The sequence below is a fragment of the Osmerus eperlanus genome, chromosome 10 (assembly GCF_963692335.1).
Source record: "Osmerus eperlanus chromosome 10, fOsmEpe2.1, whole genome shotgun sequence".
NCBI lineage: Eukaryota > Metazoa > Chordata > Actinopteri > Osmeriformes > Osmeridae > Osmerus > Osmerus eperlanus.
The window spans coordinates 18,421,213-18,443,740 of NC_085027.1; the positions used below are offsets into that span (position 1 = coordinate 18,421,213).

At 44.9% G+C, this 22,528-nt stretch overlaps 3 protein-coding genes across 5 annotated transcripts in view; 2 read left to right on the forward strand and 1 right to left on the reverse strand.

Moving 5' to 3' along the window:
* The window catches only part of mapk6 (mitogen-activated protein kinase 6), a 56,909-nt gene extending 49,437 nt beyond the window's left edge, over positions 1 to 7,472 (reverse strand). The window contains exon 1 of one of the 3 annotated variants that reach the window (XM_062471908.1): positions 7,325 to 7,472. The gene's annotated coding sequence lies outside the window, so the exon portion shown is untranslated. Of the gene's footprint in view, positions 1 to 5,828; positions 5,939 to 7,079; positions 7,171 to 7,324 lie in introns of those variants that run through there. The other 2 variants (XM_062471911.1, XM_062471910.1) reach the window with 2 other exon arrangements.
* Positions 7,473 to 12,992: 5,520 nt separating this feature from the next.
* On the forward strand, positions 12,993 to 14,453 carry LOC134028268 (uncharacterized). The gene is made up of 4 exons (XM_062471736.1): positions 12,993 to 13,105; positions 13,309 to 13,474; positions 13,634 to 13,927; positions 14,150 to 14,453. The coding sequence occupies exons 1-4, from the start codon at positions 13,066 to 13,068 to the stop codon at positions 14,451 to 14,453; spliced, it is 804 nt and encodes a 267-aa protein (XP_062327720.1). The 5' UTR covers positions 12,993 to 13,065.
* Positions 14,454 to 14,983: 530 nt separating this feature from the next.
* Positions 14,984 to 21,215, forward strand: LOC134028269 (uncharacterized). Its single transcript, XM_062471737.1, has 6 exons — positions 14,984 to 15,060; positions 15,220 to 15,513; positions 15,736 to 15,934; positions 20,733 to 20,795; positions 20,905 to 20,955; positions 21,081 to 21,215. Exons 1-6 carry the CDS (start codon positions 14,984 to 14,986, stop codon positions 21,213 to 21,215), a joined length of 819 nt encoding a protein of 272 aa, XP_062327721.1.
* The last annotated feature ends 1,313 nt before the right edge of the window (positions 21,216 to 22,528 follow it).

Consider the following 22,528-nt stretch of genomic DNA (forward strand, 5'->3'; position numbering starts at 1 on the left):
TGATTCTAGTAACAACTCCTTCTTCCTGAAAGATAACCACGTCATTCTTGGTATCTACACGAAGCTATCATAATAAAACAATCATTCAACTATATTTTGTAACTGTACCAAGATGTCCAGAACAATATTTGAACCAATCGAATGAATCAGCCAGAGATCAGATCACACCTTTGGTAGGTGTGAAGGAAGGAGGGGGGAGTTGAGAACCCAGCTTCCCCCAATCCACATCTGACCCCAGACGGGTCCTCCCTCGAACTGTATAAAGCCCTAAGATGACCATCAATCTCGGACTCCAGCGAAACCGACCATGGCATGAACGCCATCAGGATTGGCGTTCCAAGGACGTCGCCAAGCTTCTCCTGAGATTCAACTTTATAGTGATCGCGACACTATCTGGACGTTTCAACAGAAGAACCAAAAACGCAATTCCAAATGCGACTTCACTGAGATCCCGCAGACTCAGTCACATGACCCAGCGCAGCCGCGCTGTGACTTCAGATTCTTCAAATGGACCTTTGGCGCAAACCGCCCTCAACATCATTGATCAACCCCTGATCAAACGTAACTATGGATAACGCTCTTTCCTCCTCGACATGGCATTGGCGTGAGCTCTGTTTATGATTTGTAAGGATGTAATCACTGACTGTACAATTTCTGCCTTTCTTTAAGTTAGACCATTTCATTCTGTTCATTGAAACCAATCTCTCATATCAAACCCATAATCCAACTTTTCATAAGATCTGTTTACCTTACTTGAATAAATTCATTGTAAAGATATTTTGACGTGCGTGTTCACTGATGTTACGATTGGCTCTACTCTTAGAACGAATTCATTCCTAAAGATGAGACTGATTATTACATATTAAACATAGGATTCCCTAATGTCCTAAACCAATATTAGGGTGGTGCCCCAGACTTTATGATAAATTAAGTATTTCTATCTTTAAACGAGCAAACCCCGCTACATATTGGCGCCCCGTGTGAGGCTAAGATAGATTGAAATGAGCAATCGTAACTTTTGTGAAACGAACTGTTAAAATAGAGCGAGCTCTAACTGTATGTAGCACCATGTATTTAATACTACTGTGCCTAGGCTACAGTGGCTGTGTGCGTATTCAATTGTTTTTCGTGAAATAGCTGCTAGTGTGTGTGTGGGACCAGCTAGCTCAAAGGAAGCAGCTAGGTTTGACCGGAGGTACGCGCGTGCTCAGAAACACCGCTTCCCCGACATTTACGTTGTAATCTGCCTCGGCCAGCTCTTCACGGAAAGTAGCATAAGAGCCTTTATTATAGCCTCTATTTTCATAGTGTAGCTATTTGGTTAAGTGAATTAACCAACCAACTAATACGTTGGTGCACATGTCTAGTTCAGGGAAACAGACAGTAGTGCTTAGTCCTGAAGGACTTTTGTTTAGAAGCAACTAAACAACGCAGTTCTGTACACGTAACCTACCGCCACCACGAGTGTGTGTGTGGGACCAGCTAGCTCAAAGGAAGCGGCTAGGTTTGACCGGAGGTACGCGCGTGCTCAGAAACACCGCTGCCCCGACATTTGCGTTGTAATCTATTTTTACGTGTTTTACGTGGAGACGTGTTGTCTAAATCAGGCCCTTTGAATCTTGCAAGCTAGCAGGAGGGCTGATTAGGTAGATTGGGGAGGTCCCCCCCCCCCATTCTATGGTTCCTTTGCATCGGCGTTTGGTGGGTAATCAGCATACTGAGGGTGTCACAAGGGCTGATTAGGTTTGTCTGATGTGATTGAATCACTCTTCAGGTGTGGCAAGATGTTGGCTCCGTGTGGTCTTGTGGACCTCACTACATCCCCCGGATGTCAACTTTCATAGACCGTCGTCGATGAAACTGTTGACATGAAGACAAGAGAAGAAAGACCACAGCAGCGTAACAGCATGTCACCCCCCCTCCCCAGACATTGGCATGGCTATGAGTGATTAAGCTATGACATGACATAGGAAAAAGGTTGAGAGGAAATTATTGAAACAAAAAGAGGCACTTGAAGTGGCTTACAATGGCCGTAGCAATTGAAGCTTTGTGACTAGGGGTCTAGATGAGGGAAAAGTTGTCGGCTTTCCAATCTTTTTCAACAGTATAAGCTGATATTATTAAGGAAGTACATCTACTTTCGGAAACAGTAGTCTACTATTTCACTGAAGTATTAGCATCATGACATTAGCCTGTGTTGCCCGGGCAACACATACTACAGTGGTCTATGATGTAGCGTTATCTGTTTTCAATCGTTAAAATAAACATTCCTCACATATACATTTTCGTTGTAGGATTTATTATGACATTAGATTACAAGTAAACGATTTGTGAGTGAAATTATCATTACCTGTGGTTTCAATCCAGTGTATCACTGCAACGCTGTAGCCTACGCGAGACACTACAAAAACATCTACACAGCTGTAGGAAGTCAAACGGCGACAGAACATGTTCGGCACTCCCCTTACTTAAATCAAAAGTCTATCTAACTACTAACCTGAACTTCATTGCCACAGCCTAAACTTTGTCAATCTGTTCATGAAAATAATTAATTTCAGCCTAAACCGTACAACGGAACGTTAAATCCAATTCAACCAACGCAATCGCTACCGAGACGAACACAGCAGTAGTCTAGTACTGTACCGTAGTAGTACAATTTACCGGGGCAGCTTCTCCACACAGGGCTATATCGCATTTTGCGTTGTTACTGACAATGATCGCTACCAGTGAGCTTTTTATGAATGAGCGATTTTCCACTAAATAAATGTCAAGCTTATTTACGTTTTTGGGGGCATATTTTCAGTTAGCAGATGGTACTGTTTGAATCGCGATTCCATCTTCTACTGCCGGTAACGTAGAATAATCTTCAAAGGGGGTTCTTTATTAATGAATGAATGCAATATGAGTAGGCTAAATGCCTGAAAATATCACGAGAAGGGAAAACTTAAAAGGACGTTTAAGTCATAGAGATTAGGTCAATTTTTACACCGGTCTGCCAAATTTATTCGTTTTGATTCAGCTATGAGGCTGCCTCTTGCAGGGGAAATGAGAAGACATCATATTTAATTCTACACTTCACTCGTATTTTCAGTTGTAAATGAGCAGCACAAAAAAAATGCTTTTAAATCTATGTAATCTTTATAAATAATAAGTATGCATTTTAATATAAAATATACAGATATATCAGTTGTAAAAATGTCATTCAAAAACGGACCCCTGTGCAACCGAAGCAAGCAAGCACACCCTACAATTTCCCCAGAAATTGTACCCTCTCTAGTTGATGTTACTATGGTGATTTATCGAAAGTTGCTTCCACGAACCAAAAAGAGGGGCGTTTTTTATCTTAGCCTGAAAATTAGCTCGCTTAACCGCTTAGCGAGCTACGACGAATACCCCTCTGATCTAGCTAAATGACCAGCTAACCAAACCCAAACCTTCCTTATCTCATCCCTATTTTGTTCTGTCTCTGTTATTGTTTAACAAGATGCTTAAGCAGCCCACAGAGCCATGCTCCCGGTGACTATGGTTTGAATGATCAGCAGCGGGGCGGGGGAGGCTAGTCTTTACTCACACACTGACTGTGCTCGTAAACTCGTGCACGCATTAAATTTTAGGGGCATTGGCGAGTGAATTGCACTGTAGAGCCCTGGCTCTTATTATTGAGGCTTATTATTGTCAACGATGGATACTTGCTACGTATTGGGGTGCGCTAACTGCGCTCACCATGCAAACTTGGGTTGAGGAGGAGGATTGTCCGGCAGCTGGAGTTGGCACCGTTGCTTCTCGAAGACAGTCGAATGCATTTTACCTTTAGCTGATGCACAACGTTGAGGTGCTTATTCATTGCAGTAGTGTGTGTGTGTCCCCCCCCCCCCTAGAATAAATTATCTTCTAACATATATTACACGTCGCTTCATCCTTATCTTTGGCTTTATTAAAATGTAGGCAAGCCTTTGACCGCTTACGTTCAGCCATCGTAGCTAGCAACAAAATGAGAAATAAAGCGAAGTATAGGGCGTGAGCCAATTAAATTCTTCTTCTTTTAGTTTAAAGGCGGTTGGCAGGCCATCTAATTGAATTTAGTAATTTTATTAGACAATCGATGTATGTTTGTGCACCAGTGATTTGATTTAAATTACATAACTTCTCTCTCGAGACATAAGTTACATTATATTAGCCTACCTAGTCTCGATAGCGGTATCGATAAGCTCGGACCTTATTGATCTTCGGGTTTTGAGAAATTTGAAACCGGGTCCTTACAGAACCGGGTATCGATCCCCATCCCTACTCAACATAAACGACTTTCAAGTTTGGGTTACTTACTGGTTGTAGTCGCTCCCATTGCACAGGGTTCTTGCAGGTTTCAGTAAGTAAAATTTAAGACCTTTTTAAGACATTTTAAGACCATTAAGATTGAAATTTAAGACCTACACGATGCATTACCAAATCAAAAATTCTGAAAAAAAAATTCAATGAATTATTAGTAATCTAATTGAATATTTTTTGGGCAAAGTTTGCAGCAAGCCTCGTACCTGGAGCTGGGTACCGCTTGTAACCAACAGCGGAAATCGCTGTGATCTATCCATGTCTCGTTGAAAGTACACTTTCCCATTTTCCACACGTAGCCGAACAAACTCTGAGGAGACGCAGACGTATTTCACGGGCAGGTATTGCATTTATCACAGGATTTGTAGTTTTATCACCGTGTACGTACCAACACCAATATCCCCCAGAAAGAACTACAACACACCGAACCAACGTTCTGAGGGCAGCGTTCTGCTGGTTTTGTTTGTAGCGAAGACTTAGAGCTCTGCTTTGTAGGCTACGACTCAACTTTTTCGCTACTTTGTAATAACTGTCTGCGTCCAGCGTTTCAGGAAACAAACAAGGGTAAACCTTTATTAGACCTGACTAAATGAAATGTTAGACCTCGGATGAAAATCGGGCCGTTTTTTAAGACGTGTTAAGGCCTTAAATTTAAAGTTCTGAATTTTAGACTTTTTAAGACTCCGCGGGAACCCTGATTGCAATACTTTGTCGTTGTGGTACTGTTTTAAATGAGACAAAATTAGTTTAGCTGAAACTGAAATAGAAGATGCCCTGTCCGACATCTGGCAACAAACAGACAATGTTGAACACGTAGACTCATGTTTTTTTGTGTACAATATTTACACGCAGTTGGTGTTGTCTGTTTTTTACCGTCCCCTTGTCGAGTGACTGGAAAACCAAAATGCTGCCAGGTGTCGGACTTATAAGTGGACGGGGCATCTTCTATTTCAGTTTCAGCCAAACTCATTTTGCCCTGCTAGGCTACTTCCCAGTTCAAGCTGTGAATGCTCAATGCTGTGTGCACGCGTGACGCAGGTGCAAGAGGTTGTGTGTTGGTAGCTCAACCAATAGGACATCTATGACTCTACGATACATAGTAGGTGCGTTCGACTTCATGCAGCGCCGGCGTCGCCTGCAGCCCGGCTGACTTGAAACAGCCAATGGCATTCTCAGCTTCAAGTCAGCTGCAGCCGGCTGTTGGCACCGCATGAAGTCGAACACAGCTAGTTAGGCTACATTTTTGCACCGCAATGTATTGTACCACGATATATTGTTACACTCCTATGGCTCTCAAATTGCTATAACGTTACACAAACTTAGCCTAACGGACATTGAATCTTTTTGTAAGCAATCAAGTATAATTAGGGATTGGAGCATGCCCGCCCACAACATCATAGAATAGACAGCACAGTAAAACCAAATGGATGGATTAACAATATAATACAATATGACCCAACTTCTACAAACAGGGTTTGGAAGCATTTTAGGTAAAAGCCTACTTTCTACCTTGTCTTAAAACATTCTGTGATGACGTGGGATGGGAACTACTGTAGCCCTTCAATTCCATGATCTTCTACTGTGCTTTAATTGTATATCGCTATGTTTTTTGTTTTGTGTTTTAAACTCTGCCAATTGAATAAAGTGTAAATGTCAAATGTAACTTCCCTGCCTGCTTGCACATTTGTACACACTGTTGGTGAAGCCCTGAAGTCCAATATTTTATTGCCAGTTAACGTTATATTAATGTTCATGTGTACTGTCAAAACAAAGGACTCTAGTCGACTCGCTTTGGCCAACTAACAGTTAGTCTGTTAAGTCTGCTAAGCATTACCCTACGTCGAGTTAAGTTCTAGCTAACTCGCTGCTGTATAATGCTAGTTCACAGCGAACTTGCCATTTCCAAATTGCTAAACGGTTTAGTAATACAATTAGCTCTACAGTAGCACTACTTGGCCAATAATATTAACTTGTTAGAGCTAGATCTAGCCATTTTCGCTCCGGTAGTAGACTAGCTAGCTAGTAGTTGTCATAAAACGTTTCTGTATTCTGGGTTTGTAACATTTGACACGTTGCATAACAAGACAGTGTAAATTCATACAAATACAGCCAGCTACTGTACTGTACATTAGCTTGTAGTGTAGGACGACATGATTCTGTATGGTTAGACTAACTTGCCGAAAGCTGCCCTTCGTTACAACAATTGGACTAGTTAGCTAACGACTAGAGTCTAACTAGCATAGACGACAGATACCTCTAATATTATTAATCGACTAGGTAAAAGGCTCACAAGCCATGTTTTAAGATGGGTATTGTAGCTCTATAGTAGCTAGATATTTAGCTAAACGGGTAGAGCTAGGCTAGTCCATACACCTAGCTAGAGCTAGCTCTAACCGATTTGATGCTAGACTAGTAAATTGGAGCTAGGTTAGTTCTATCTAGCACGCGGGTCTGACGTGTAGCACTAGCCAGTTATCTAGCTAGATACCTTATTAATAGAGTGAATTAACCCAAGGTAATGTAAATAACCAGCCAGCATCACTGGTATGTTGTCCGAAATCGACGTTTGCTATCTTGCTAATTGTCGGTACAACACATCGCGTCCGGCCTTGTTGCGTAGGTCGTACTGCTTTAATTTAGCTCTAACATATTGCCGTGATCATCATGATTACAATATCAAATTTGCTAGCAAGCTAGTCAGATTACAACCCTGTTTGATCAATGCGCGCAACACAAAAGTATGTGATTCATACCAAGAACAAAGGATACCGTAGGTTTTAGATATCTACATGCACGCTTGCTAGCTAGCTGGCTGGCTTGCTATCTGCTGCTGCTGCTGCTGCTGGGTTTGACGATGACGTTGACTAGCTAGTCTACGTAGTCCAAGCACTCTCCCCCACACAAAGCAATGCAGAAACGGCTTAAACCGAAATACAACGATTAACTACGACGTACATTATAAATCAGAGTTATGACCGAATCAACTGTAACCACTTACTATTTCGTCCACATCATCTGATATGATTTTCAAACCGAAATCGTCTCTGAGACGTGATCTGCTGACTCCCCTGTGAATCTGTTGCAATCCCAATTCAGTCAGACGACTGCAAACAGCCAGACTCAAAGCCTGCGTCAGTTATTCGAGAGGGGCGGAGAATGATACGAAAACCATAGGATTCGGCGGTAAATTTAAAAATTGAACCCATCTAAGCCTTTGTTCTATATACTACACTTCAACATTTCATTCCTTTTTATTAAACCCTTCCTCTTTTGTGAACAGTTTCTGATACAGATGCAGTCACGTCAGTCCCAGTCAATCAGTGATATTATGGAACGCCGACAGGGTCAAATGTACTCGTAATTTAAACGCGTATTTTTGATCGGACACCCGTTTAGGAAGCACCTGCAGCTGTTTCATAAGCGGCTGCAGCCGTAAATGTGCAGGCGAAAGTTACACATGAATGTACGCGTTAGTTAACGCTTTCAGGCGTTAAATAAACGCCTGTATATTTACACGTGCAATTGCAGGCGTTAAATAAACGCCTGTATATTTACACGTGCAATTGCAGGCCTTAAATAAACGCCTGTATATTTACACGTGCAATTGCAGGCGTTAAATAAACGCCACATGCAAATCACTGCCCACAATTTCCCTAGCTCCTCCTGCAGTTAGCTGGGCTAGAGTGATTGGATTCTTCCCTGCATTTTCAAGTACCAGCTCCTCCCCACTGTAGAAGCGGAAGATTTCGAAACAAGTTTAGTCCAGCACAGTCAGAAGTTTGAAGGAAGATGGCAAGAAGAAACTTTCTACGACACTGTAAGCAGACTCTTAATGACTGCACTCGGCTTTTGTTATCGGATAACACTGGACACGACGACCTTCAGTCCACGTTGACAAGGTACAGTTTTTTCGAAATCATTATTTGTGACATGAATCGTAATCTTCACCGGCTAGCTAGGCTAACAGGGGTTTAACTTGGTCATTGGCTGTGCGGATAGCTTTTGTTTGTTTTGTTTTTTTGCAATGGATTGCTACTGTGATACTTCTGCCTTGCTAGCTAGCCAGTCACTGACTAGTCTAGACTGTTGGATAAAGACTAGCTATTTGCGTTTCGTTTTTATCCGTGAAAGCTGCCATGTTAAGGCTGGACAGTCCATATCCAACTATCTTTCCCCTAGTTATGTAGCTAGCTAAACGAGTTAGCCTCAACCCCCAACCATATGCTATCCTCAGTAATCAGTTACAGTAGGCTCCAGTGCTGCACATTCTTGAGATTCATTTTTTGTTGTTACCTAAAGTCGATTAGTCTAGCTAGCTGGTATTTTGAGGCAAAACCACTGCTGAAGGCAAGCAAGCTCAACCTTCAACCTACCCAGCTAACACAGTTACGTTGCCCTTACGTTGCCGCAACGTCACTCGATGACCAAACATACGTTGCCGCAACGTCTTTGGCGACGTTGCGGGACCGTGCATCTGTGGGACGCCAGAACGTAACCGCAACGTAATCTTGTGACGTTGCCAGTCCGTAACCGCGACGTCGTGGCAACGTTATTTTTCCGACGTTGCCAGTCTGTAACCGCGACCTCCTAGCAACGTCATTTTCCGACGTTGCCAGTCCGTAACCGCGACCTCCTAGCAACGTCATTTTCCGACGTTGCCAGTCCGTAACCGCGACCTCCTAGCAACGTCATTTTCCGACGTTGCCAGTCCGTAACCGCGACCTCCTAGCAACGTAATTTTCCGACGTTGCCAGTCTGTAACCGCGACCTCCTAGCAACGTCATTTTCCGACGTTGCCAGTCCGTAACCGCGACCTCCTAGCAACGTAATTTTGTGACGTTGCCAGTCCGTAACTGCAACGTTAACTAAGTAACCTATATTTCTCAATTCTACTGCTTATATTGGGGCGGTTCATATGCAGACCTCATTTGCCCAAAATGCTACTTGTTCTTGTATAATAGGCTACATGGTAGCCAACTTTAGGAGGTTTGTGTGATGTGTAGCCTAACTCCAGCTAATCATAAACAAGGCAGCATTTCCATGTAACATTGTCATTTTATTTCAAACAAAGTGCCAAACAGTGAATTTAAATCTTCTGCCAGTCCCCGCTACAGGTCCTGTCTGTTGGCCCTGACAATGAAGCACAAAATAAGTTAGTGTTCTATCAACATAATTGCACGTGTAAAAAGGCGCTATACAAGTCATAAAAAAATCACGTCTAAAATAATATACATCATCAAAAAAACATGTGATTCTAGATTTGTGTCACATAGCCATGTGAAAGGTTGGACATGGAAGCTGCAATCATGATTCATTCACCTGGCTTGTTTTGAACGGGCTGCCGGGTTGTGTTTGAGTGTCTCCTCTATGAGGAGCTCCACAGCTTTCTCTCCCAGTCCCGTCTTCCACTTCATCACAGCGTCTGGAATTAGAAGTCATGAACTTATTGTCAGCACCAATGTGAACGTTGAACGCCATAGTTCATGGCATCTCCAAACACTTACCACTCTCTTTCGCAACTCCAGCACCTTAAGGCGCTCCTCGCTTAAGGCGTCTTGGAGTTCAGCCTGTGTTTGGGCCACCTGTAGGTCCATCACTGGCACTGGCAGTGTGTCTGCCCTGTAGTCGCCTGAATAGGAGAGCCTCTCGCTGGTTCTCCTCCAATGTCTCCATCTTCCGGAGCATAACCTGTAATGTGTCTGTCATTAAAGACAAGTAAAACAAGTTTACAAGAGTTAGCATGATTGGCATACACTGTGGTTCTTCTAGATTAGCTGTAACATTTATGTAAATAACAAATGTTACCTTGAATGGTTGTATACAAAGCATATATTTTTTTGAGTGTCTTATATTTGCACTTGCCTGGCTGCCAGCTGTTTTCCTGGGCCCCCAATTGGTTCACCTCCACCAGACCAGAGTTGACATCTAGGGGTATGGAATCTGGTGATGCAAAAGTTTTAAGTCATGCTTTTGCTTCAAAACATAGCCTTTAGGTTGCCATGGCTCATACAATTATTGTCACTGTTTTAAACGGTCATTCATTACTTTACCATCATTTCCCAGGGGCACAGTGCTAGGCCGTGTGACGGTGGTAGGATAATCTGTACAGAAATGAAAATGGAATGTAGTTTATGTACATAGTTATAGCATATTGATATAAAAGGAGTAGCATTGCACATATGTGATCGTTCGAAAGCAGGGCCCCACATCGTAGCGTCGCACATGTGTGATTCTGAACATTCCAACCGACTGTTTTCCGATAGACAAAAACTATAAGACAAACGCTATAGTATGGCTTCAAAATGTACAATTAGTAGGCTAACAAGTAACACTAGCAGGTAGTAGCATTGCTACGAGTATTATGCTAGGTTGCTAGGTAACGGAAGCTAATTAAAGCAACCTAGCTGCCGTTTTGGAAAAATAACTGGTGGAAGCGTCGGAAATATTTAAAACTCACGCATCTAAAAGGTTAAAACGAATAAACTTATCCAAAAAAAGATGTCATGTACAAATTGGAAAAATTAGTGACATGATACTTTTATAGACGCCATTGCTGTGATTAAAACGTGATCAGCCACGCTACAGTAGCTCCACAGTCTTTGAAAATTCCGGGCTAAATAAACTATTTTGGGACAAGGTTTTTTAACAGTTCTGAACGTTTATTTTCACTGATTCTTTTGTGGGTGATTTGTGAGAAGCTAAACTTTGAAAACATGTAGGCCTATGCATTTTCAGTATTTCAACATAACTTTCTGGAGGGTTTAACCTCTACTGTACTGTAGCTATCGAAATCCTAACGTAAACAATGTGAATCTGATAGCACATAAACAGGCTAAATGGCCTACATTTCAAACATATACGTATAAGTATGCCCCATCAAATTTCTTAAAATATGTTTATATATTTCTGTAAAGAAACTCACCTTTGAAGTAGCTAATTTCCAGTTGAAATCCAATGCGTACAAGACGGTGTTGAACCCCTGCAAAATCTCTTCTGAAACCCCAATTTGAGCGATGCGTTGAAATGGGCATGCGCAAAGTTGTTGCTCAGGGGCAGACTGAGGGGCAGGTTTGCTAAGGAAGAATTGTAATATTCTGTGATGACTTGTCTTTGGAAATGAAACTCTTAAGAGTCGCTTACCTTTTGGTCACATTTAACAATTTTGTATCACAAAAATTATTGGAGCACAAATTTGCATTGTGTGTCATACAGCTTTGGTGTGCTATACAAAGAATGTTTGCTTAATCATGTTACACATCACACATTGATTGCTTTTGTACATGTTTATAGTAAAGAATGAAAGACTAAATTATATTCCAGATTCAGTCTTATTTATTAAAGCTATGTTTCTGCATATGAGAAAATTGATGACCAATGACATGCTGGGGCTGAGCTGCACATGAATTACATGCATTGTCTACATTTATACGTGCTGGGTGCAACATTTAATATTGTGTGTGATTGAAATTCATGTAGACTATGGGTACATTGCAAAAGTGTCAGAACTGAGAGCAGTCCAGTGTGATCTCTCCATCTCTGGATAAACCACTATATGCACTCGAGATCCGTTGTCCTGCGACCAAAGAGCGACTTAGCCGCAACTTAACCCATGGTACCAAAATTAATGTATCCAGCCGACCAAGGTACAACGTCTCGGCAACGTTGTCCACGGGACCAAAAAATAACGTAACCAGCCGACCAAGGTACGACGTCGCGGCAACGTTGTCCAGGGGACCAAAAAATAACGTAACCAACCGACCAAGGTACGACGTCGCGGCAACGTTGTCCAGGGGACCAACAAATAACGTAACCAGCCGACCAAGGTACGACGTCGCGGCAACGTTGTCCAGGGGACCAACAAATAACGTAACCAGCCGACCAAGGTACGACGTCGCGGCAACGTTGCCCACGGGTCTAAAAATAACGTAACCAGCCGACCAAGGTACGACGTCGCGGCAACGTTGTCCAGGGGACCAAAAAATAACGTAACCAGCCGACCAAGGTACGACGTCGCGGCAACGTTGTCCAGGGGACCAACAAATAACGTAACCAGCCGACCAAGGTACGACGTCGCGGCAACGTTGCCCACGGGTCTAAAAATAACGTAACCAGCCGACCAAGGTACAACGTTGCGGCAACGTTGTCCAGGGGACCAAAAAATTACGTAACCAGCCGACCAAGGTACGACGTTGCGGCAACGTTGTCCAGGGGACCAAAAAATAACGTCACCAGCCGACCAAGGTACGACGTCGCGGCAACGTTGTCCAGGGGACCAACAAATAACGTAACCAGCCGACCAAGGTACGACGTCGCGGCAACGTTGCCCACGGGTCTAAAAATAACGTAACCAGCCAACCAAGGTACAACGTCGTGGCAACGTTGTCCATGGGACCAACTGGCAACATTCCCTTTATAACGTAGCTACGACGTTGCCACGACGTTGCCAGAAGGTAACGTCGAGGGTTACCAACTGAGCACTTACTGGCAACGTTGCCGCAACGTCATGTGTTAGCTGGGTAGGCGATGTATTCGACTATTTGTTCACGTTCTTATGAGATATATATGGTTGATAAATTATTACTGGTTTAGATACAACAACAACAACTCTAGCCTTGTCTACTTTAACACCATTGTCTTCTTTCAGGCTGGAAACAATGCAGCGAAGCCTAGAGTGGGCAAAGGGGTACGCTCTTAAATGTTGCTTCAGCAGACGGCCTGATAGCTGAAGTGTCCGAGCTCATGCAGGAAAGTCGCACCCATGGTCGGCATGCACAACCAGGTGGGAACCATTTCAGTGGGGGTGGGTGCTCACAGCTCAGATAGTCTTTTGAGTTGTTTTCACTTGCTGCCCATTGCAGTTGCCATTGTATTTTTGTGTCCATTGGTGTTAAATTCCAGTGGTATTTAACAGTGCATGCCTGGAGCCTGTGCAAGTTACAGTGTCTTAAATGTTCTAAGCACAGCATTGTATTATTGTTGCAGCCAGTTCCGGTTACCAGGCTCCATTGACTTGGACTGGAGCAATGGGGGCTCCTCATTATCAAATCACCGGAGAGCAACTGAGGTTTCTCATGTCCTGTGCTTTCAGCCTCTCTCAGATGGCCGAGATCCTCCATGTGTCCCGTTCCACAGTCAAACGGCGCCTACGGTCAGTTGTACTTGGGGTTAAATGCTATGAAAAGCAAATCTTTTAAATGCATGCTTTCCACAGTTTGTAGACATGAGTTGATTGTCAACAATCAAGAAATCAAGTACTATAGTGATGCATAGTCTCACCTGGGCATTGTTACTGTTTCTGTCTCGTCAGACGCTTGAATCTTTCACAGGCGGGGCGTTTTTCAGACTTGTCAGACACTGCTCTGGACGATAAGGTCAAGGATCTGGTGGCTGGGAACGACAGACTTGGACCGGAGTCCGTCCGAGCACAACTGAGGGCAGAGGGAATCCGGGTGCAGAGACGCAGAGTGAGGGATAGCATGCTTCGCGTTAAACCGAGGGCGGCTGCCCTCAGAGCCATGTCGCAGAGGCTGCACAGAAGGTCCTACCGTGTCGCTGGTCCAAATTCTTTATGGCACCTGGATGGAAACCACAAACTGATAAGGTAAGGTTACTCACTGACCATATTTGTTATTGAAACTATTGGTTGTAACAGCTCAAACACAATCAGGTAGCTCACTTGTTTATCAACCAGAGCAAGAACTGACATGGACATGTGGATAATAATTGTTTTAGGATGTTTCTGCTGTTATTGGTAGTGCAGCTGCACTTTTTCAAGCACAGCTTTTATTGACACAGTCCTATGTTATGTCTTTTCTGATTTCAGGTGGAGGATAGTCATCCACGGTGGCATTGATGGCTACAGTCGCCTTGTTGTGTTTCTCCGTGCTTCCAGCAACAATCGCAGCAGTACGGCTCAGGACGGGGAGGCTCAAGACGGGGTGGCAGGGACACCTGTTGTTCACTGGATAGAGAGAGTGACCATACCTCCAAACCGGTTTACTTTGGGAAATGCTCTCATGCAAGTACTTGCCGCACAAATCAATCCCCTCGGAGGCCTCAGAACAGCCCTTGGAATGGACATCCTGCAAGAGGTCATTTCTTTCCTGGAGTCCTCAAATGACCAATAACATTTTGGACTTTCAGACAAGGAATACACAAGTAATGAGAATTATATTTGCACTGCCAGTTGCAGTGCTACTCACTTTACTCTGTAAAATGTTTTTTTTTTGTGGCTTTTTTTCTTTTATTGACCTTTTTGATTTTTCATCAACTGGTGCCAAGTTGTTGACCAGTGCTATTCATCTCAAGCATTTCACTGTCCAGTTGACACCATCACTAATGTATACACATAAATGACATTTGTGCCCAAAATAAAATTATAAACACTGTGTGGCCTGCCTTTCCCATAATTCTTGATAACCACAGAAACGTATTACATGGTATATAGGCTTAGACTAACATCTAGTGGACAATTAGAACAACACATGTTGCAATTTGTCAAGACAAAGACAACGAAAAATACAAATACAGATTTCTCGTCTTTTATTAGAAACAAAACAGAATTCGTCAGAGGGTGAATCAGAAGACGTTAATAACAACTTTTGGGGAGTCAGGTGGCTGAGCGGTGAGGGAATCTGAGGAGCAACTGAGGTTTCTCATGTCCTGTGCTTTCAGCCTCTCTCAGATGGCCGAGATCCTCCATGTGTCCCGTTCCACAGTCAAACGGCGCCTACGGTCAGTTGTGCTTGGGGTTAAATGCTATGAAAAGCAAATCTTTTAAATGCATGCTTTCCACAGTTTGTAGACATGAGTTGATTGTCAACAATCAAGAAATCAAGTACTATAGTGATGCATAGTCTCACCTGGGCATTGTTACTGTTTCTGTCTCGTCAGACGCTTGAATCTTTCACAGGCGGGGCGTTTTTCAGACTTGTCAGACACTGCTCTGGACGATAAGGTCAAGGATCTGGTGGCTGGGAACGACAGACTTGGACCGGAGTCCGTCCGAGCACAACTGAGGGCAGAGGGAATCCGGGTGCAGAGACGCAGAGTGAGGGATAGCATGCTTCGCGTTAAACCGAGGGCGGCTGCCCTCAGAGCCATGTCGCAGAGGCTGCACAGAAGGTCCTACCGTGTCGCTGGTCCAAATTCTTTATGGCACCTGGATGGAAACCACAAACTGATAAGGTAAGGTTACTCACTGACCGTATTTGTTATTGAAACTATTGGTTGTAACAGCTCAAACACAATCAGGTAGCTCACTTGTTTATCAACCAGAGCAAGAACTGACATGGACATGTGGATAATAATTGTTTTAGGATGTTTCTGCTGTTATTGGTAGTGCAGCTGCACTTTTTCAAGCACAGCTTTTATTGACACAGTCCTATGTTATGTCTTTTCTGATTTCAGGTGGAGGATAGTCATCCACGGTGGCATTGATGGCTACAGTCGCCTTGTTGTGTTTCTCCGTGCTTCCAGCAACAATCGCAGCAGTACGGCTCAGGACGGGGAGGCTCAAGACGGGGTGGCAGGGACACCTGTTGTTCACTGGATAGAGAGAGTGACCATACCTCCAAACCGGTTTACTTTGGGAAATGCTCTCATGCAAGTACTTGCCGCACAAATCAATCCCCTCGGAGGCCTCAGAACAGCCCTTGGAATGGACATCCTGCAAGAGGTCATTTCTTTCCTGGAGTCCTCAAATGACCAATAACATTTTGGACTTTCAGACAAGGAATACACAAGTAATGAGAATTATATTTGCACTGCCAGTTGCAGTGCTACTCACTTTACTCTGTAAAATGTTTTTTTTTTTGTGGCTTTTTTTCTTTTATTGACCTTTTTGATTTTTCATCAACTGGTGCCAAGTTGTTGACCAGTGCTATTCATCTCAAGCATTTCACTGTCCAGTTGACACCATCACTAATGTATACACATAAATGACATTTGTGCCCAAAATAAAATTATAAACACTGTGTGGCCTGCCTTTCCCATAATTCTTGATAACCACAGAAACGTATTACATGGTATATAGGCTTAGACTAACATCTAGTGGACAATTAGAACAACACATGTTGCAATTTGTCAAGACAAAGACAACGAAAAATACAAATACAGATTTCTCGTCTTTTATTAGAAACAAAACAGAATTCGTCAGAGGGTGAATCAGAAGACGTTAATAACAACTTTTGGGGAGTCAGGTGGCTGAGCGGTGAGGGAATCGGGCTAGTAATCCGAAGGTTGCCAGTTCGATTCCCGGTCATGCCAACTGACGTTGTGTCCTTGGGCAAGGCACTTCACCCTACTTGCCTCGGGGGAATGTCCCTGTACTTACTGTAAGTCGCTCTGGATAAGAGCGTCTGCTAAATGACTAAATGTAAAGAGGAGGAGAGTGAGGGGGTAGCCATGCATTGCATGTGTTATACTGCTTGACTGTTGGCGAGTCCCTGTACTTACATAGGTGACGAATCCTTGGACAGTGCCATGGCCAGTTACACCATCACTTATCCCTCACGCTCTCCTTAGCGTCTGTAAGGAAGCAAGTCGTTGAGACACTGATGTGGGTCACAATGACTTGGAAACAGCACGAGAGTGGCGTAACAGACTAGGATCGGCGAGTCACAACGAACCCGAAGCGGCACGAGAGTGGCATAGCAGACGAGGTGCGGTGAGTCTCAACAACTTGGAAACAGCACGAGAGTCACGTCACAGACTAGGTAGACAACGTGAGGAATACAAATGTTTCACTTCATTTATTTTTACGGTGAAAAGTTTTCACAACATGACTGCTTTCAAAGCGGGGGAAGAAATATGTATCTCCAGTTAGCAGCAACGTAGAATTACGAGGGTATGCTCATTGGAAAGGCCTGATCCAGGCCTTGACACGTAAGGTCGGGCCGACGGGCGCACGTGCATTTCCGCGACACAGCGAGCAAGACAAAACTTTAAACAGAGCTACCGAAATGGGGATCTTATTTTCGGGTCTAGAAAACCACTCTACCCGGTTCCCCCTAGTCTAACTTGAATTACAAAAGTGTCCCCGATCGAATCCCAGGTTCGGGCGCATTACTGTGAATTTCAAGGGCATTTTGTCTGTGGCCGAAAGAGTGCTTTCAAAGCGGGGGAAGAAATATGTATCTCCAGGATGGGGGCTCGGCTAACCTACGGGCTCATATTAGTAGGAACCAGGTATAGAAGCCTCAAAACCGTGAGCCAAGTGCTGAGCTAATTCAGAATAGCTAAATTTCTAATATAGGATCAGGCTAGGCTAACAACGCCAGGTAGGGCTAAGCTAGCAAAGGCAATCCAGTCGGTCTTGAACGCGTGGAAAATGTGAATTAGCGCAAATCTGAGAGGCTAAGCTAACAATGCTAAGCTAGGCTAAGCTAGCAAAACCACCCCGGTTGGTATAAAACGCATGGAAAATGTGAAACGGTGGAAAACTGAGAGGCTAAGCTAACAATGCTAAGCTAGGCTAAGCTAACAAAATCGCCTAGTTTGGTGAAAAAAACGTGTGGAACATGTCTAACATGCCAATTAACGTGCCGGGTGGAAGCTAACAATGCTAAGCTAAGCTAACAAAAATGTGTGGGTCATATTATTGACGACCTTTCACAGTCGACATGATAACCCTACAGGAGGGGGTGTTTTTAAATCCACTATTGGAATTCACACAGGCTGTAACCCTAGTACCTAGTCCATCCTCACGAAAAACACACCTCACACATCTGAGTAATTAATTATTTTGCACAACCACCGCACACCTGGAATGTAACAACTGTCATATGCATATCAAATGTTAACCACCTGTCTGTGCATTATAACACAGCGAGACACTAGTAAGTGTTTTCAAGTAGTTTACAAAGAACTAAATTATGGCTATGCATGCATAATAACAGGCAGGGTATATTTCAAACAGTAGAAAAAAACAGTAATGAAATCATCATTATCTTTAATTATTGACAGACCTTCTCAATAAAGCTAAATTCACTTCAATTTTAATGCATTTACTATAAAAGTACAAAGTTTACAATAAAGGCACATTTAAACTAACTTATGGCTCATGGCTTATATTTACTCATTCGAAATTGCATAAAACAGCATAATATGAGAGAAACTTAGATAGTAATATTCTATTCTGGGCATAACCAAGGGGTTATGTGCTCATCAACTTAAGCAGGGTATACATCAAACATTGTTTATTATATCCAAAACATTTCAAACAGTAGAAAAAAACAGTAATCAAATCATCATTATCTTTAATTATTGACAGACCTTCTCAATAAAGCTAAATTCACTTCAATTTTAATGCATTCACTATAAAAATACAAAGTTTACAATAAAGGCACATTTAAACTAACTTATGGCTCATGGCTTATATTTACTCATTCGAAATTGCATAAAATTAGAGAAACGTAGATAGTAATATTCTATTCTGGACATAACCAAGGGGTTATGTGCTCATCAACTTAAGCAAGCTATACATCAAACATATTTTTGAATCAGGTGAGATGTCGTGAGATGTCAGTAACATTTGACTCACTCTTGATTATAACAATTGCACGCCTGTATAATGTCGAAAAACCCCACCCCTGCATTTGCATCTGGGGGACGGGTGAACAGCTCTTCGGCAGCTCCAAAGTTAAACCGGGGGTCTGCCCTACATTGGAGGGAGTTATGATTCAACTTTTTCATACCCGCACGCCAAGCTACGCATGTTAGTAGATCTAACAAAGAACCGTCGTCAGGTCTACAGTCCAGAACTACATCAAATTGCCAATCTGTCGCAAATGCATACTGAGACTTAAACCACTTAGCGAGATAATATACCATTCTTTTGAAAGGTACGTCCGAGGTAACTTGGGAAACGGCTGTGTCCACTAGAGGAGTAACTACAACTTGACCATCTTGTTGAGATGAAAACCACATAAACAAATAAACATTTGATTCCAGCACAAAACAGCTCCAATGGTATTTGTAAATTCCCGTTGACACGTTAAATAGTCGTGGAATCGTGTCATCTGCGCTGATCATTACCTCTGTTTGAGGCTGCTGTGTCTGCACCAACACGTGCCCCCAGAACCCTGGTGTGTGAGGGAGACAAACAAATCTGTATGCCACTTCTACAGGTACATGTTCGTTACACTGGAAGGAGGCACTGTCCCCTCGATCCATTAGATGACGAACAGCTGTAGAGGAGAATGCAACGAAAATCAGTGTATATTATCATGGATAATATTGCTGCATATAATTGTAGTGTACTGTGGTAGAACCTACCTGTCTGTAGCATCTGGATGTCAATGACCTGTCTGTCATTCATAATTTGCTGGATATGTGTGCAGACAGCTTCGTTTTTCACCGAATGGTCATCAAGCTTCACTTTGAGATTCCAGGAACCTAAATTCTCGAATTATAAACAATTCGCTAGGTCGTTAACTATGTTCAGTTGACATGTTGAACTTGACATGTTATGTATGGTACACCTGAGATTCACACGATAGCATTTTGTACATATCAGACATCCGCACATACATAGCACAGGTTTGTTAAGTTGAATCAAGTAATTTTGGCAGAGAACACCTTTGTTAAAAGTGTTGCTGCACACGGAACACTGAATTGAGCGTTTCACGACAGACATTAATGGGTCTGTGACAGTGTTATCTCTGCCATCAACCAATTTCCTGTTTAACTGCGGGTTGTAGCTTTGTTGGGCTAATGAAAAAAAAAAAAAAAAAAGGGTAAAAAAAAAAAAAAAAAAGGGAGTGACAGAGAGAGAGAGAGCGCTGGCTGACATTCAGCGGCCGAGGTGAAAAATGGGAAGGCAATCGGAATGAGTTTTTTATCGCCGTGACAGCCGACACCAACACGGTCGACTGGCTGGAAGGCGCATACGATAAACATGTAGGGATCTTAATCGAGAAAAAGCGATCAATGAAATGGAGAAATTGCGGTAAGAAAAGAAAAGCCAAGCGGGCGGGCCGAGCCCCTCTGCGGCCCGTGGCGTTTCCGCGCCTTTCTTTCCCGATAAGGATGCGGTTCGCCTCGGTTCGCCGCGGTTCGCCGCCGCGGACGGGTGAGTCAGGGCCAACGGAGGGGTTGGGGGTAGGCCGTTTGGGCCGTTTCAAATCGGCATTCTGGTTCCCCTTCAGCACGCACAAGCCTTTCGCCTTTTACTAAAGACTTCGGCACTCTGGTTCCCCTTCAGGCGCATGGGTGAACAAAGGAATCGAAAGTCCGGGGTCGAGCGGTGTATGGGACACGGCTTGCGATTGCTTTGTTGACTGTGCGGTGGGAAACCAGGTATCGGTCCCCCCTCTCTCTCTCACTACTTTCCCCCTTTTTTCACCACTCGGCTGGAGACGGAGGCAGAATACGTGGCTTGACCGCGGTTCGGCCAAAATCTCCAGCCCAACCCCCCAGTTGCGGAACACCCCGAACCGGCCCGGAACCCTCCGGTGCCACAGGGCCTGGTGAGAGGCAGGAGGCAGGAGGCAGGAGGAGGGTGCTAGGTCGTGGTAGACCGGCCCCGACCCCCACCAGCTTTTCCCAGCACCCCTGCCGACTCCCGGACCCGTCCAGCTGCGGAACACCCAGGACGGGACCGGAAGCCTCCGGTGCCCGCTGGCCCCGGTGAGAGGCGAGAAGCAGAGGAGCAGGAGGAGAGGCTAGGTCGTTGTAGACCGGCCTGACCCTCCACTCCCAGTACTCCGCACTCTCCCGGATCCCCATACCCCCCCTCCCTTGCGGTTGGCCAGACCGCTCGACAAGTCGGGATCGGGATCGTCTTTTCCCGCCAGACCAGACCCGGAGGGAGGAAGGAGGGACAGACGGGCAAGAGCCCCACCACCTTCGCCGAGAGCAGGCAGGCCACAGGAGAGTGGCACCCCTAGGGCCAAGCACTCGGGTGGCCTTACCTTGCTCTCAGGTCTCCCTCTGCCCTTCACAGGGAGACTTTCACCCCAGACCAGACGGGAGGAGGGCCAGGAGCCCCAACACCAACGTTAGGAGCGGGCGAGCCACAGGAGAGTGCCGTCCCTTGGGGACGGGCTACCAAGTGGCCTCAGCCCGCTCTGAGTTTTCTCTTCCCCCCCCCCCCCCCCCCCCTCACCCTAGCAGGTTCGGGGGACACGCACCACCACCATCATCATGGCTGCCAGGATGAACCCTGGGGCGATGAGACGGGTGAACGCCGTCAGAGTGACAGTGAAATCCGAGGAGGCTGCCGGGGACGGAGCCACCACAGGATCCACAACCACCGCAACAACGACAGGACAGAAAGACACGACAACCGGAATGACCCGCCTGGAATTCAGCAGAGCCGTACTCCAACGAGGTATGGGCTTTGTGCCAAACGACCTCAACTGCCTGGTGAAACCACCCTCAACCCCCAACACCTTTGAGGTCAGTTTCAAAACACCACAACTGTTAGAGCAATTCTGGACCATGTACCGTCAAAACAAAAATAACCCGCCCTTCAGTCATCTCCACACAGAACCACTTTCAGACAGGGAAAACAAAGTAGTCACCACAACGAAGCTGTGCAGGAGTACGACGTGGAGGTCTGGCTGCGCCGCTATGCCCGCGTCAACTCTGGAGCGAGGAGGGTCCTGGACGAGGATGGAGTGTGGACCGGGGCACGGAAATGGCTGGTCCAGCTCACACCGGATCCATCAGCGGTGGGCGGTGTCCAACACATCCCCAGTACCATCAACCTGGGGAACCATAGGGGCACCGTCCACTACTACGGTATGCCCAAATTGTGCAGGAACTGCGGCCACCTTGGACATCTGGCCGCGGCCTGCACAAAGATCATCTGCCGCATCTGTAGAGGGGAACACCCCACGGTGGCGTGCACCCACACACGCCCCTGCAACCTGTGTGGGCTTCAGGGACACCTCTACAGAGACTGCCCCCAGTCCTACGCCAACAAAACCAGGAGACCGGCCACTACCACCACTACGGCAGCACCAGGAGCTTCACCTTCACCTGAGATAGAGCCAGCCGATCCCCCTCTACCGACTTCCCCCATCCCTACCCCTGCCCCTCCCACCTCCCCTACCCCTGACCCCCCCCCTTCAGACTCCTCCACACCCCCCCTATTCATCATTACGGACCCCGACCCGGTTCCTGACTCCCCCACCAACCCCACCCTCGACCCAAAGACCGACATCCTACCACCGGGGGCAGTCTCCCCCCCACTGAC

Bases quoted from the DNA above. Each gene is read 5' to 3' on its own strand.
- LOC134028269 (XM_062471737.1), top strand. From the start codon at position 14,984: ATGTCCTGTGCTTTCAGCCTCTCTCAGATGGCCGAGATCCTCCATGTG. The intron at 15,935-20,732 runs GTACTTGCCGCA...CAAAATCTCCAG, and splicing joins TGGGAAATGCTCTCATGCAA to CCCAACCCCCCAGTTGCGGA. The intron at 20,956-21,080 runs GTGAGAGGCGAG...GCGGTTGGCCAG, and splicing joins TCCGGTGCCCGCTGGCCCCG to ACCGCTCGACAAGTCGGGAT.
- LOC134028268 (XM_062471736.1), top strand. From the start codon at position 13,066: ATGCAGGAAAGTCGCACCCATGGTCGGCATGCACAACCAG. The intron at 13,106-13,308 runs GTGGGAACCATT...TTATTGTTGCAG, and splicing joins TGGTCGGCATGCACAACCAG to CCAGTTCCGGTTACCAGGCT. The intron at 13,475-13,633 runs GTCAGTTGTACT...CTGTCTCGTCAG, and splicing joins ACAGTCAAACGGCGCCTACG to ACGCTTGAATCTTTCACAGG.